Below are 14,468 nucleotides of genomic sequence, written 5' to 3'. Positions count from 1 at the left end.
GCTAAGGGTTATGCATGAGACCTACCCCACTCTTCTTTTCCACAACGCCGAAGGTCGGCGACCTATGAAGATGCGCTTATGGCACAGGTTGGTCTGTGTAGATCGTGAGTTGATCAACGGATATGAGGTTGTCGTGGGATGTGCTGAGCACGGGTGCTCTGATAGACGTTGTTCTGCTGCTGCGGAGTTTTCTTGTTGCAATTGCCATTGCGTGCTTAGGTGGGGGTTGTTATCTGGTTCGATTGTTACGAACCTGTTACGTCTTGTTTACACGAGACTTATCTTTTGTTCGTAGTTAGATGTTGATTGTTTCTAGCTTGGGAAGACAGAGTTTTGTCAGGAGCGCCGACAACATAAATATCGTCGTCTCCTGCCCTGAGTTGATCAGGTTTACTCTTGTTCTCCAAGCTTAACAATCACATGCACTTGCTTACCTTCTTTTTCTTCTTTATACCATTCTGTTCTTGCTTTCTTTGCAGTTCAACCTTTCTTCTTCTTTGAAGTGTGTGATTGTTCCTCCTCCTTCCTCTTTGTGCCGCTCTATTCTCAGAATAGCCATCTAAGTTGTGTGTTGCCTCTTCATCTCAACCGACCATACGTCTTAGCACTCTGTCTAACTGACGTCTTCCTCCACAGGCCCGACTGTCCACCTCAGGAACCTATCATTGTCCCGAGTCGTTGGCTGTACCCGGAACCCTAATCCTTTCTTCGGGCCCTATCCGTAATATTTTGTTAAGCTTCATTTGAAGACCCGACGCTATTACAACTTTGGCTCTCTTTGGCACTTTTTTCTCTCCTCATTTATTTTTCCCTCTCTATTACGTTTCAACTCGCAATGGCCCTCACTCGCGAAATGATCGAGCATCTCAATACGTTCCTCCTGTCGATTCCTGACCGAACTCCTGAGAACTGGCATCTCGGTGCCCTTCCTAGGGAGTTCAGTGCTGAGATCAAAATGGCTATTGTGGCGGCTTACATGTCTGGTCTGCGCACCGACGATGGTGCCCCGCCCATCCCCGTTGGCTCTGTTCCTGATGCGGCTCAGGTTTACTGGGCTGCGTTCCAGGCTGGCGCTGAAGCCCGCTTCAACTCCCTTGAGTCTCTTCCCCGAGTCAAACGGGAAGAGGATGCCGATCCGTTGAAAGAGGCCGACAAGCATCTTGATGTCGTGCCCTATGATGGCAATCAGCAAGGCTTCCAGGCGTTCCAGAGGCAACTTGCGGTCAAATTTGCTGCTGCACCCAAGCACCACCGCACGGAGCAGCGCAAGCTGATGACTGCCTTCTCCTACCTTAGAGATGGCGCTCTGGATTGGGCCATGCCTCGGATGGACCCGGCCACTGGACACATGAACTTTGAAACGTACGACGATTTTATGAAATCGTTAGCTGAGGCTTTCGATGACCCTGACTGGCGCATGACTGCGACCCAGCAGATCTTCGACTTAAAGCAGACAGGTACTTGTACTGCCTATCACTCTGCTTTTACAACGCTGTTGAAGAAACTCGGTTGGGCCGACGCTGATTTCACCATTGCACTATTTCAGCGAGGCCTCAAGCCCCACATACAGGACGCTCTGGCTTGGAACACCTATCCTGCCCCTAAGGGAACGCTTGATCAGTTCGCTAATTTCTGCAACACGCTGGACAATACGATCAACAACCGAACCCGGGGAAACAACGGGAAAATCCAACCGCCTCCTGGTGTGGTCCCCTTTCAGCAAGATTCTCGTTCGAGAAATGCTGGCGCCCAAAAAGCTGTCCCCAACACCAAGCCAGCTAAGGGTACCTCTGCAGGTCCCGATGCCAACGGTCTACCCTTCCGTAAGACTGCTGACGGCAAAATGGCAAAGGGTGTTTGTTGGAAGTGTGGCGCAAAGGACCACATGCTAAAGGCTTGCCCCAAAAACAACCTTGCTCTTCGCGCAGCTACTGTCCCTTCTCCCTCCACTTCTACCCGGGCTCCCTCGACGGCCCCTGCGCCTGATGCGTCAAAAAACTAGAAGGGCTACCGACCCATTCCCCTCTGGTCCTGGCTAGCCCTGACGCTGCTGATGAGGGTCTCTTGAGAATCAGCACTTGTTCTCTTGATAATGCTATCGATTATGGTAACTCTCCCCCTCTGGTTATTCCTGTGACAGTGAATAATTCCATTGAGGCCTACGCTATGGTGGATTCGGGATCAACAACTTGTTTTGTGGATTCTGAATTTATAGCAAGGCATCAGATTCCTACTGTTCTCAAGGCCAGAGCCGAGTCGCTCCATGTTGTTGATGGTAGTGAAACTGCTGCGGGTAAAGTGACCCACCAAGTTCCTTTGTCCCTCTCTTTTCCTAATTATTCAGAAACTTTGGTTTTTCAAATCACGAAGCTTGGGGGCTACCACATCATCCTGGGGAAATGCTGGCTCGACGCCCATAACCCGGAAATTTCTTGGCCTTCCAATACGCTCAAGATATCGGTTACTTCTACCGCCGATGGCAATGCTGTGGCAGCTTCTGATTCTTCTTCTTCTTCTTCTTCTGTTTCGACTGCTTCTACTGATTCTGGCGCTTCGTTTGATTTTTCTTATACAAAAAACGACAAAAATATTGCTTCTACCGCTGGCAGTCAGATTGAGGGATCTGCTCCTGCTTCAGCCACTTCACCCCTTCCTTCTTTTATTGCACAATCGTCAGCTGTGTCTTGTTCCTGTGTGACGGTGTCGTCTCAGGCTTTGCATCGCTTTGCCAAAGCTGAGAAACTACAGATTTATCGTGTCACCGCTCAGGAAGTCCTGGATTATCTCAATCAGGAGGACCTAACTCCGGAACAAGAGCATGCACGGCTCCTTGAACGCATCCCGAAGAAATACCATGACCTACTTCCTCTGTTCTCTCGAGAAGGTGCTGATCAACTACCACCTCACCGGGACATTGATCATGCGATTAACTTCGTTCCCGATGCGAAATACCCCAAGGCCCCGCTGTACGATATGACTCCACTCGAGTTGCAGGCTGTCAAAAAATATCTAGATGGCATGCTTGCTAAAGGCTTTATTTCCTCTTCCTCTTCGCCGCTGGCTTCCCCGATTCTTTTTGCTAGGAAGCCAGGCAGTTTACGATTCTGTGTTGATTTCCGAGCCGTCAATGATATCACCATCAAAGACGTAACTCCTCTGCCTCGGATCAATGAATCACTGCGCACGGCGGCTACGGGAAACATTTTTACAAAGCTGGATCTGAGAGCTGCGTACCACTTGATTCGCATCAAGAAAGGTGATGAATACAAGACAGCTTTCAGAACTCGATATGGCATTTTTGAGTACAATGTGATGCCGTTTGGGCTCACCAATGCTCCTGCCACGTGTCAGAAATATGTCAGCGAGGTCTTGTCGGAGTATTTGGACATATTCTGTGTCTGTTACTTGGATGATATCCTGGTGTTCTCTCTGAACCAAGAGGAACATGATGTTCATGTGCGCAAAGTCCTGCTAAAATTAGCGCAGGCCAGTCTGTTTGTCAAGGGTGAAAAATGCGAATTCGACAAGACTGAAACTACCTTTGTTGGCTTTGTTATTTCAGCCGATGCTCTGAAGATGGACCCCGCTAAAGTTGCGGCTGTCCGTGAGTGGGAGGCTCCCCGAACTGTTAAGGGAGTCCAGTCCTTTTTGGGTTTTGCCAATTTCTATAGGAGGTTCATCCGTGACTTCTCTAGAATCTGCACACCTCTCTTCGAGTTGACTAAAAAGACGCAATCTTTTGTCTGGTCCTCTGAATGTGAGGCAGCATTTCACACCCTGAAGGACCTTTTCTGCTCTGAACCTATCCTCAAGCACTTTGATTACCTGTTGGACACTGTTATTGAAACAGACGCGTCTGACCGTGTAATATCTGCCGTCATGTCTCAATACCACCCGACTGACAAGGGGCTTCTACTACACCCCGTGGCCTATTTCTCTCAAAAAATGAATCCTGCCCAGTGTAACTACGGCGTAGGTGACAAGGAGTTGTTAGCCATTGTGGAGTCTCTAAAGTCGTGGCGATTCATGGTTGAAAGTCTGGAAAAACCTGTTCTGGTATTGACGGACCATCGGAATTTAGCCGTTCTTAAGCAAATTCCGGCCATGAACAGACGGCAAGCGAGGTGGGCTATGGAACTGAGCGAGTACCGTTATGTCATCACTTATAGGCCTGGCTCCTTGAATTCTAGAGCTGATGCCCTGACCAGACGCTACGAAGACCTCGTTTCTTCTTCTTCTGAGGAGGATAAAGAGCTGTGTGCTCCTATTATTCCCCCTGAAAATTTTATTGGTACCATGTCTTTGGTAGACGAGGTAAAAATCGCGCTATCCACGGACAAGTGGGCTCTTGATGTTATTTCTGCTCTTCGAGGCCAGTCGACCAAACCTCCAGATGTGGACCTCAGTGTCTGCAGGCTTGACAATGACGGTCTTTTGTTTGTCAACGACCTTCTATATTTGCCGAACGAGGATCTACGAGTTCGTGCATTGAAGAATTGTCATGATATTATGCCTAGCGGACACCCTGGACAAAAGAACACTTTTGAACTTCTTGTTCGGGAATACTGGTGGCCCGGGATGCGTCGTGATGTCATCCGGTACATCCGAAATTGTGAGGTCTGCCAACGGATCAAGTCCGCGCGACATAGTCCCTACGGTCTACTGAAACCTCTGACCATTCCGCAAGCTCGGTGGACATCTGTGTCCCTTGATTTTATCACCGGCTTGCCGGTCTCCAATTCTTTTGACATGATTCTCGTTGTCGTCGATAGGCTTAGCAAAATGGCTCACTTTATACCTTGCGATTCCTCGCTGGATGCTGCAGGTTTTGCTAAGCTCTATTTGTCAGCAGTGTATAGGCTCCACGGTCTGCCATTGGACATTGTGTCCGACAGGGGTAGTCTGTTTACGTCGGCTTTTTCCAAGGCTTTAGCCAAACTGTTGGGCATAAAGCAAAATCTGAGTACTGCGTTCCACCCTCAGACCGATGGTCAGACTGAGCGTGTGAACTCTATTTTGGAGCAATACCTGCGGGGTTACACCAACTATAGACAGGACAATTGGGCTGATCTTTTGCCCTTGGCGGAGTTCTCTTACAATGACTCCGAGTCCAGTTCTACTATGCTGACGCCCTTCTTTGCGAACCACGGGTTTCACCCCAGAAGTGGGCGTGAGTCGCTCCCAGTCTCTGTGGAAAAAGGCCCGTTGCGGAACTTTGTTAAAGAGCTTGACAACATTTGTCAGTTTTTAAAGACTGAAATTACGTGGAGCCGTGAGCGGATGACCGAGTACGCGAATCGACACAAATCTTCCGCCCCTCTCCTTCGAGAAGGGGACTTAGTGTGGCTTTTGAGTAGAAATATTCGAACTACTCGTCCTTCAAAGAAGTTGGACTTCAAGAAGCTTGGCCCATTTAAGATTCTACGGAAGGTGTCTTCGCATGCCTACGAGTTGGCACTCCCTGCCACTATGAAGGTTCATCCCGTCTTCCACGTTTGTCTGCTGGAACCATGTGCGTCGGATCCTCTTCCTGGCCAGAAAAACCCTCCTCCTCCTCCCGTCATAGTAGATGGCGAGGAAGAATTTGTGGTCAAGGAAATTATAGGCGTGTCTTCGCGTGGCCCTCTGCAATATCAAGTAGTTTGGGAGGGCTATGAACATGATGGACCCTCCTGGGAACCTCTGGACCATTTAGCCAATGCACCTGAGAAGGTTGCAGAATTCTACAAGAGGATGCCTAACGCCAGACGATCTTAGTACTGCTGTGGAAATCAGTCATAAAAAGGGGGGCTACTGTCATGAATAGCTATCCTGACACTGCTCATGCTAAGGGTTATGCATGAGACCTACCCCACTCTTCTTTTCCACAACGCCGAAGGTCGGCGACCTATGAAGATGCGCTTATGGCACAGGTTGGTCTGTGTAGATCGTGAGTTGATCAACGGATATGAGGTTGTCGTGGGATGTGCTGAGCACGGGTGCTCTGATAGACGTTGTTCTGCTGCTGCGGAGTTTTCTTGTTGCAATTGCCATTGCGTGCTTAGGTGGGGGTTGTTATCTGGTTCGATTGTTACGAACCTGTTACGTCTTGTTTACACGAGACTTATCTTTTGTTCGTAGTTAGATGTTGATTGTTTCTAGCTTGGGAAGACAGAGTTTTGTCAGGAGCGCCGACAACATAAATATCGTCGTCTCCTGCCCTGAGTTGATCAGGTTTACTCTTGTTCTCCAAGCTTAACAATCACATGCACTTGCTTACCTTCTTTTTCTTCTTTATACCATTCTGTTCTTGCTTTCTTTGCAGTTCAACCTTTCTTCTTCTTTGAAGTGTGTGATTGTTCCTCCTCCTTCCTCTTTGTGCCGCTCTATTCTCAGAATAGCCATCTAAGTTGTGTGTTGCCTCTTCATCTCAACCGACCATACGTCTTAGCACTCTGTCTAACTGACGTCTTCCTCCACAGGCCCGACTGTCCACCTCAGGAACCTATCATTGTCCCGAGTCGTTGGCTGTACCCGGAACCCTAATCCTTTCTTCGGGCCCTATCCGTAATACACAGACTGGCGCTATGACAGGCCCCCGCACACGGATGAGAGGAGGGGGGTAATGTTACGGGTCGTGGACCCGACGTTGGATCATCTTTGGGCTGATCCATGTTGACCCACTTTTTGTGTGATTTGAAGTTGGGTCCACTTTCGGGTTAGGGTTTGTGGACCCACTTTTAGTCGACCAGGGTGCGACCCACTTTTTGTGTCACAGGGGTCGGGACCCACTTTTATGTGCACGGGTGTTGCTCCACTTTTATTGTACAGGGGTCATAGGGCTGGTTGCCCTGGTGGGGCGCACAACTGGATTGTCGAACGCCTATAAAGCAGAGCCAGTTCCCCCATCTTTAGTTTGGATTTTCTTCTTCCTTTTCTTTCTTTTCTTCCCTATGTTAAAGATAATAAACAGCATTGGACCTAACTATGAGTTTTCTCCGTACTTAGACAACCCGTCACAATACCCGTTACCCAACTTCAAGGAAACACTACGCCAAATCAGCCGTTCAAAGTGGTTCACTAAGCTTGACGTCGTTGCAGCGTTCCATAATATCCGTATCGAGCCAGGCCACGAATGGAAGACCGCTTTCCGTACGCGCCTGGGCTCCTTTGAATGGAACGTGATGCCGTTTGGTTTGTCCAATGCTCCTGCCCAATTCCAACGCTTCCTGAATTCCGTATTGCAAGAGTACCTCGACCTGTTTTGTTCTGCTTACGTTGATGACATCCTAGTGTACACCGATGGCTCCCTCGACGAGCACAAGGAACAAGTTAACCACGTCCTAGCCAAGCTCGTGAAGGCCGGACTGACGGTTGACATCGACAAGTGCGAGTTCGGTGTACAAGAAGTCAAGTACCTGGGCTACATCATCAAGCCTGGAAAAGCAACAATGGATCCTGCCAAGGTGCAAGCAGTGAAAGACTGGCCCGTACCCAGTTCCAAGAAAGAGCTCCGTGGCTTCCTAGGATTTGCCAATTTTTACCGCCCGTTCATCAAGAACTTTGCCGAAGTAGCCGTCCCTCTCACTTCACTGACTGGTCACCTAGTTCCCTTCGTCTGGTCTCCAGAATGCCAAGCTGCCTTCTCGTCACTCAAAGATCTCTTCTGTGCTTCGCCCGTCTTGCGCCTCTTCGACCACTCTCTGCCAACAACTGTCGAAGCTGACTCTTCAGGCTACAGCACCGGAGCTGTCCTATTGCAGCAGCATCCAGATGGCCTGTTTCCATGTGCCTACATCAGCCAGAAGCTGTCTCCTGCCGAGTCCAACTATGAGATCCATGACAAAGAAATGTTGGCAATTGTCCGAGCCCTGAAAGAGTGGAGAGGAGAGTTACGTGGCGCCCAGGGACCCATCCGAGTGTTAACAGACCACAAGAACTTGTTGCATTTTACCTCTGCGCAACAGTTAACAGAGAGGCAAGCTCGTTGGGCTAACCTGCTAAGCGAGTTTGACCTAACATTGGAACACCGTCCCGGGAAACTGTCCCCACTGCCCGATGCTCTCTCCCGTCTTCACATGCCTTCAGGTCCCGATGATCCCCGCCTACAAGCTCGCAACCAACAGCTCCTCCAGTGTTTGCCCGACGGTGTCCTGAAAGTCAGATCTGCTCGCGTTACACTGCCATCCCCGTTCCGTAAGGAAGCCCTCAGTACACTGTGGGAACAAGCATTGTCAGCCGACTCTGACTATGCGGCAGCATGCGCAGTGGTTGCCTCTCAGGCGCCCAAATGGCCAGACAGCTTGAAGACTAATTGGCGAGTGTCACTGTCCGAATGCTCATTGGACTCCGAAGGTCGACTGCGATACAGATCAAGATTGTGGGTACCCCAGTGGGAACCTCTGAGGACGGCCTTACTACAAGAGATTCACGATTCCGTGACACTAGTCCACCCCGGCCAAAGAATCATGTGTCAGGAAGTTTCCAAGACTTACTTCTGGCCGCACTACACAGCGGATGTCAAACGGTTCTGCCGCAACTGCGAAATCTGCGGTAGCACGAACGTCATGCGCCAGCTCAAGCAAGGTCTCCTGAAGCCCCTTCCGGTACCTGACCGCATCTGGCGTGACATTGGCATAGATCTGATTGGCCCTCTCCCGCCGTGCAAGAAGGAAGGAAAAGTCTACAAGCACGTCATGACGGTGGTGGACCATCTGTCCAAGGGTGTCATCCTTATAGCCTGCCGCAGCCTGGATATCGAGTATCTTGCCAGCCGTTTCTTGGAAGTCTACTACCCTCGTCATGGTCTTCCTAACAGCATTGCTTCTGACCGCCAATTTGCCAACATGTTCTGGAAACGACTCTGTACCACCCTGAAGATCGATCGTCGTCTGTCCACCGCTTACCACCCACAGACCAACGGGGCCACTGAGAGGACAAATGCTGAGGTGAAGACAAAGATGGCCAAACTCCTACACGACCGCTCAGACTGGCTAGACTGCCTGCCAATTGTGGAGTTTGCCCTGAACGCAGCCCCCGCGGCTTCAACAGAGACGTCCCCGTTCACGTTGTCCCACGGCTATAGTCCTGACTTGGTTGAGCTGCAGCCCGACGCCATTGCCCCTCTAGCAGCCCCCGTTGCAGCCAACACGAGTCCCATAGCCCAAGCAACAAGAATCCTGAAGAGCTTGGCAGACCACACGGATTGGGCCAAAGCCTCTCTCAGCGCCGCCAAGTCTGCTATGGAGGAACAGTCGAACAGACACAGACAACCACATCGACGTTTCCAGCCCGGCGACTGGGTTTGGTTGGCAAAAAGCTCCCATACCGTGCAGCAAGAAGGCCCAGGCAAGCGACTCCGGCCAAGATACCAGAAGCTCCAGGTCTTAGAGGCTGTAGGCTCCCACAGCTACCGTCTTGACCTGAAGGGTGCCAGAGGACACGACGTGTTTCATGTCGACAGATTGAAATACCACCCGAACGACCCTTGGCCCTCACAAGACCCGCACGTATCGAGCCCCGGACCAGTCGAGATCGATGGCTTTGAGGAATACGAAGTCGAGAAGATCCTGGAACACCGGCCAGCCACGAGAGACGAACCAGCCCAGTACTTGGTGAAATGGGTTGGTTGGCGAGATCCCACTTGGGAACCTACAGAGGCGCTGGAAGAAACGGCTGCTTTGGAAGAATTCTTGCGAGCGCAGGAGACTGCCGACGTTGAGGTGTGAGTGCCGTGGCGAGAGGACTGCTTGAGTCCGAAGTTTGATTGAAGGAGCTGCGAGTTCCACGGTTGTTGCACACGGTCTATTTCCCTTTCCTTTGACATTTTTTTTTTTTTTTTTTTTTTTTTCCACTGTCTGTTCCACTCCTTGTTCGTTCTGTTGTCGTTTACGGATGATTAGTTGCTTGTTGTTTGCTATTCCCTTTTGTTGTTCTCAGTTGGTGTCCACCTTCCTGTTGTTTTCTTTTCTTGTGTTACACGGCCATGGGAGGATGGGAAGAAAGAGAAGGAGGCTGATGTTAGGGTCTGGGAGACCCGGGTCAAGGCTTTGCCTGATTGTCCGAGTTGAAGCCGGTGTGGCTTGAGCAACGGTGGTTCGAGTGTCGGTGGTCTGAGTCCGCAAAGGCCCGACTACTGACGGTCCGAATACAAGTGGCCCAACCGGCCTTGATCCGAACGCCCGATGACTCACCACGTTTGGGTCAATCAGGTAGGCCTCAGTTGTTCTACCCAGGCAGTATAAAGAGCTACTGCTCTCTCCTAGTTTTAGTTAGTTCTTTCTTCTTCTCTCCATCGCAATATATCTGTTTCTGCCCTTCTACGTCCTTTTACGACTTGGCCCCTTACACCCTAGGACCCCCCGTTTTCCGCCTTCCCTCCCCGCCACGTTGCCACCCCAGGTCGCCACCATGCCCCAGCAGACCGAAGTCAACCCGCAGCCTGATGTCACCACGTATTACGGATAGGGCCCAAGGAAACCATTAGGGTTCTAGAAAGCCAACGACTCAGGACAATGATAGGTTCCAGAGGTGGACAGTCAGGCCTGCGCGGATATACGGCCGGGAGGAGAGGATAGAACTCTCTAGGTCGTATGGTCGGTTTGAGGTAAAGAGGCACACTCAACTAATTGATCTTATAACACACGGAAGGGAATAAACAATCACAGGAACACTGAGGTAACGAAGACGACAGAAGGTACTGATGCAATGAAGGCTATCAAGAAACAAGTGATAATTAAAGATATAGTACTAAAGAAGAAGGTACTATCGAAGAAGTGATACTATAAACTAGTATACAAAGAAGAATGGCAAAAGGGGTGTATGTGATTGTTAAGCTTGGGGAGCAAGAGTTAACCTGATCACACAGGGCAGAAGGCAACGCTATTTAAGGCGTTGCAGATTCTGACAACAGAGATCTTCCCAAGCTAGAACCAAATCACAGATAACCGAAAGTGGGGACATACGTAACTCAACGTTACCAGACGCTACTATCAAACCGGATGTTAGTTCACGAGATAAACCAACACGGCAGCAGCAGAACTGAAAATCCCTCAAGACACCCAGGCAACGATATGTCGCGTTACAGCGATATCGGCCTAACAGGTGTGGGCCCCACGCTCAAACGCTGTTGACACAAAAGGAACGAGAATAGCAGTCAACTCAGAATAAGCTGCATCAACTGCAGAGTACCGAGTTACCTAATAGCGATGATCTATAGTGTGCAAGCCGGCCACACCCGAGTAGATAAACCGGAGTGACACCTCAAGGTTACACAGACCACCAAGTGGTATAACCGTATCATCATACGTCCTTGGAACATTAGCGTGACACAACGGAAGCGGGGTAAGGTGCCAGGCATAACCCTATGCAATGGCAATGGCAAGAATGGCTATTCATGACAGTATGCTCCTTTTAAATGACTGATTTCCACAGCAGTACTAAGATCGCCACATCCTAGACTAGAATCAAGTCGGAGAATTCGCAAAAGGAAGCCGGGCATCTAGGGACACGGAAGTCCACCGGGCTTTGCAGAATCGGAACAGAAGGAATAAGCCAACCATACGGGTCTAGACACAGCATGACTCCGCAGGCAAGAATTGTAGATCTCGATGCACCAACAACATCGTGACGTATAGGGGATCAACGGAATCCCTAGCATGAAAGCTTGTACATCTGATCAACATAAAACAAGGCCTTGAAGTGCAACGACAACTTCGTAAGGGCCTCGTGTCCACAGACAAGAGGAAGGTAAAAAAGAATGGGAATAACGAAAGGCAACCTCATCAACCGAGGGGCAGCACCAAGGATCTTAAGTGGGAATAAGTTGAGAACGCAGCTCAGTACCCGCAAAGGCAAAGGTTTTTCAACCTTGTTGTCCTCCCTAGTTATGGCATTGGTCATAGAAGTAAGAGCCAGGCCTGTAGGTTATAACAAACAACAATCGCTCAGTTCCATAGCCCATAAATCTGTTGCCTGCAAGATGCAGAAGGTCCCCTGAGAACTACCAAGTTCTGGTAACAAGTGTACACCAGAGTGGCTACTCAGTTGGCACAATCATCAATCGCCGCGACATAATCGCCTCCACAATAGCTAAGAACCCCCTGGGACATGGTTCGATGGATGTAAACGAACACGATTCCGGTTGTGGGAGAATAGACTAACATGTGTAATGGGGACTCATCATCGATCGGGTAATTGGTATATGACAACAGACAGCATGGAAACAAAGACGTGCAGGATCCGTAAAGAGTATTGGTGAAAGGGGAAAACAAGAAATTGGTAAAGTCAGCTTGTCAAACTTGGCAGTATTTCAGCACAAGATACAAGACTGGCCTGCACCACCATAGGCAGGACTTCGAAGAGGGACATCGTGTTTCTTTTAACGAGAAGAAAAACAACAAGATATTGTCCAAAAGAGAGAGGCAGAGAGTAGGCCCAAGTGAAGACACAAAGAGGTCGAAGAAAGGAGACATAGAGTAGTCGCAAGTAGACGTAACAGAGTCGAAGAAAGTAACAGGCAAGAGAGCTGTCCAAAGTAGAGGACACAGAACATGTCACAAGAAGTAGACGTATAGTGGTCGTAAGTAGACACAACAACAGCCGAAAGAAAATAGTCCGAACAGTGGCCTAACGCATTAGACACAACTGTGGCACGAAGACTAGACATAACTGTCAAGAAGTGGGACAGAAGCGAGCTGTTAACAAAGCGAGTAGACAGCAACTGTCAATACCCAGACAGACACGGGCTGTCAGCAAAGCGAGTAGATATAAACTATCAATACCCGGACAGACACGAGCTGTCGGCAATTATAACCCAGCAGGGGTCAAACGCAAGCACCATAGTGGTCAAAGAAGAGACACAAAAAAAGCAGTCGCCGATGGACACACGGTGTCACAAGGAAGAGGCATTAAGAGGTGTCAACCCAAAGAACAGACACGAGCTGTTCGTAGAACCAACGAGCTCAGCAAAGAACAGACACTAGCTGCTGATATCATATAAATAGACCCAACAGGAGTCAAAACAATTAGGCAAGACAAAGGCCAAGAAATACAGACACAGAGGTCTAAAAACAGACATAAACTGTCCAAGAAATCCCACAAGAACTCAATAACATGCTTTGGCACAATGGCAGGTGTGTGAGTAAACTCAACAACAACACTTTATACACTCAGGTACCATGTTGTAACTCAAAGTAATCTGGGAGTTGGCAACATCATTGCTGCAAGCCAAAAGGTGCATAGCTGGTAGACATGGCTTTCTGGAAACCCCCGTTCAGATGTGGCAAGTTGTAACGACTGGTTGATGCGGGACCAAATGAACAGCTTATAAAATAAGGTAGTTGACCGCCCGTAAATCAACAGAAGATCGTACACTGCCTGGTTCCCGAGGACAAAGAATCGGAGAAGCCAACACTGAAGAAGTAGGGGCAATGAAGCCACGTGTGAGCATGCCATCCAGGTTTTGCTTGACAAGTTGCAAATTTAGATGTGCATCATCAGACGGAAGAGTATTGATATGTTCGGCAGTCGAGACAAGATTAACAGCATGACCTGCGTCTTGACAAGAGGTGGTTGAAGGTACACCATCCCGCAAGAACACCGGACGCAAATCATAATAACTGTCCGAACTGCATTCGGGATATCGCTTGTGCACTTGTTCTAGCCGTAGGTCATCCTGATCAACAGGATCGAGAACCTGCTCAGCGGTAGTGCGGTGAGCCCGCCGGTTCTCATTGCTTGCAGTGGAACGCAAAGCTTGAGACGACATTAGCCTAGAGGAACAAAGTGCTTCAACGAAATTAAAGGAGCTGGGACAGAGACAGTGCCATCAACTGACTGTCCACAGAAGAAGAGAAGTAGATTGAGAAATGGAATCAACTAAGAACCAGAAAGAGCCGAGTTATGACTAGCGGACGAAGAAGGTTGTGTAACAACAGCAGCGCTAGTATGATCATAGGAAGACGGGATATCGGCCGTAGTCGAGAGCCGGAACGAAAAGAAGAATAAGGTGTGCTAAAGAATAACAAAGAGTTGGAAGAATGTGTGAGTCTTTAAATGAAGCTTAACAAAATATTACGGATAGGGCCCAAGGAAACCATTAGGGTTCTAGAAAGCCAACGACTCAGGACAATGATAGGTTCCAGAGGTGGACAGTCAGGCCTGCGCGGATATACGGCCGGGAGGAGAGGATAGAACTCTCTAGGTCGTATGGTCGGTTTGAGGTAAAGAGGCACACTCAACTAATTGATCTTATAACACACGGAAGGGAATAAACAATCACAGGAACACTGAGGTAACGAAGACGACAGAAGGTACTGATGCAATGAAGGCTATCAAGAAACAAGTGATAATTAAAGATATAGTACTAAAGAAGAAGGTACTATCGAAGAAGTGATACTATAAACTAGTATACAAAGAAGAATGGCAAAAGGGGTGTATGTGATTGTTAAGCTTGGGGAGCAAGAGTTAACCTGATCACACAGGGCAGA

General features: G+C 49.1%; 3 protein-coding genes across 3 annotated transcripts; all 3 read left to right on the top strand.

Moving 5' to 3' along the window:
* Window positions 1–835: 835 nt before the first annotated feature.
* Window positions 836–2,002, top strand: BROUX77_004828 (uncharacterized protein; the record flags this gene model as incomplete). Its single annotated transcript, XM_073749634.1, has 1 exon — window positions 836–2,002. The coding sequence occupies one exon, from the start codon at window positions 836–838 to the stop codon at window positions 2,000–2,002; it is 1,167 nt and encodes a 388-aa protein (XP_073605285.1).
* A 164-nt stretch (window positions 2,003–2,166) lies between these two features.
* Window positions 2,167–5,757, top strand: BROUX77_004827 (uncharacterized protein; the record flags this gene model as incomplete). Its single annotated transcript, XM_073749632.1, has 1 exon — window positions 2,167–5,757. The coding sequence occupies one exon, from the start codon at window positions 2,167–2,169 to the stop codon at window positions 5,755–5,757; it is 3,591 nt and encodes a 1,196-aa protein (XP_073605284.1).
* Window positions 5,758–6,932: 1,175 nt separating this feature from the next.
* BROUX77_004826 (uncharacterized protein) lies at window positions 6,933–9,707 on the top strand (the record flags this gene model as incomplete). The annotated part of the gene is made up of 1 exon (XM_073749631.1): window positions 6,933–9,707. One exon carries the CDS (start codon window positions 6,933–6,935, stop codon window positions 9,705–9,707), a length of 2,775 nt encoding a protein of 924 aa, XP_073605283.1.
* Window positions 9,708–14,468: the final 4,761 nt, after the last annotated feature.

Source organism: Berkeleyomyces rouxiae, assembly GCF_048999995.1.
Source record: "Berkeleyomyces rouxiae strain 22BRR77 chromosome Unknown BrBRR77_ptg000004l, whole genome shotgun sequence".
NCBI classification, from domain to species: domain Eukaryota; kingdom Fungi; phylum Ascomycota; class Sordariomycetes; order Microascales; family Ceratocystidaceae; genus Berkeleyomyces; species Berkeleyomyces rouxiae.
This window is presented reverse-complemented; position numbering and strand designations above follow the sequence as displayed.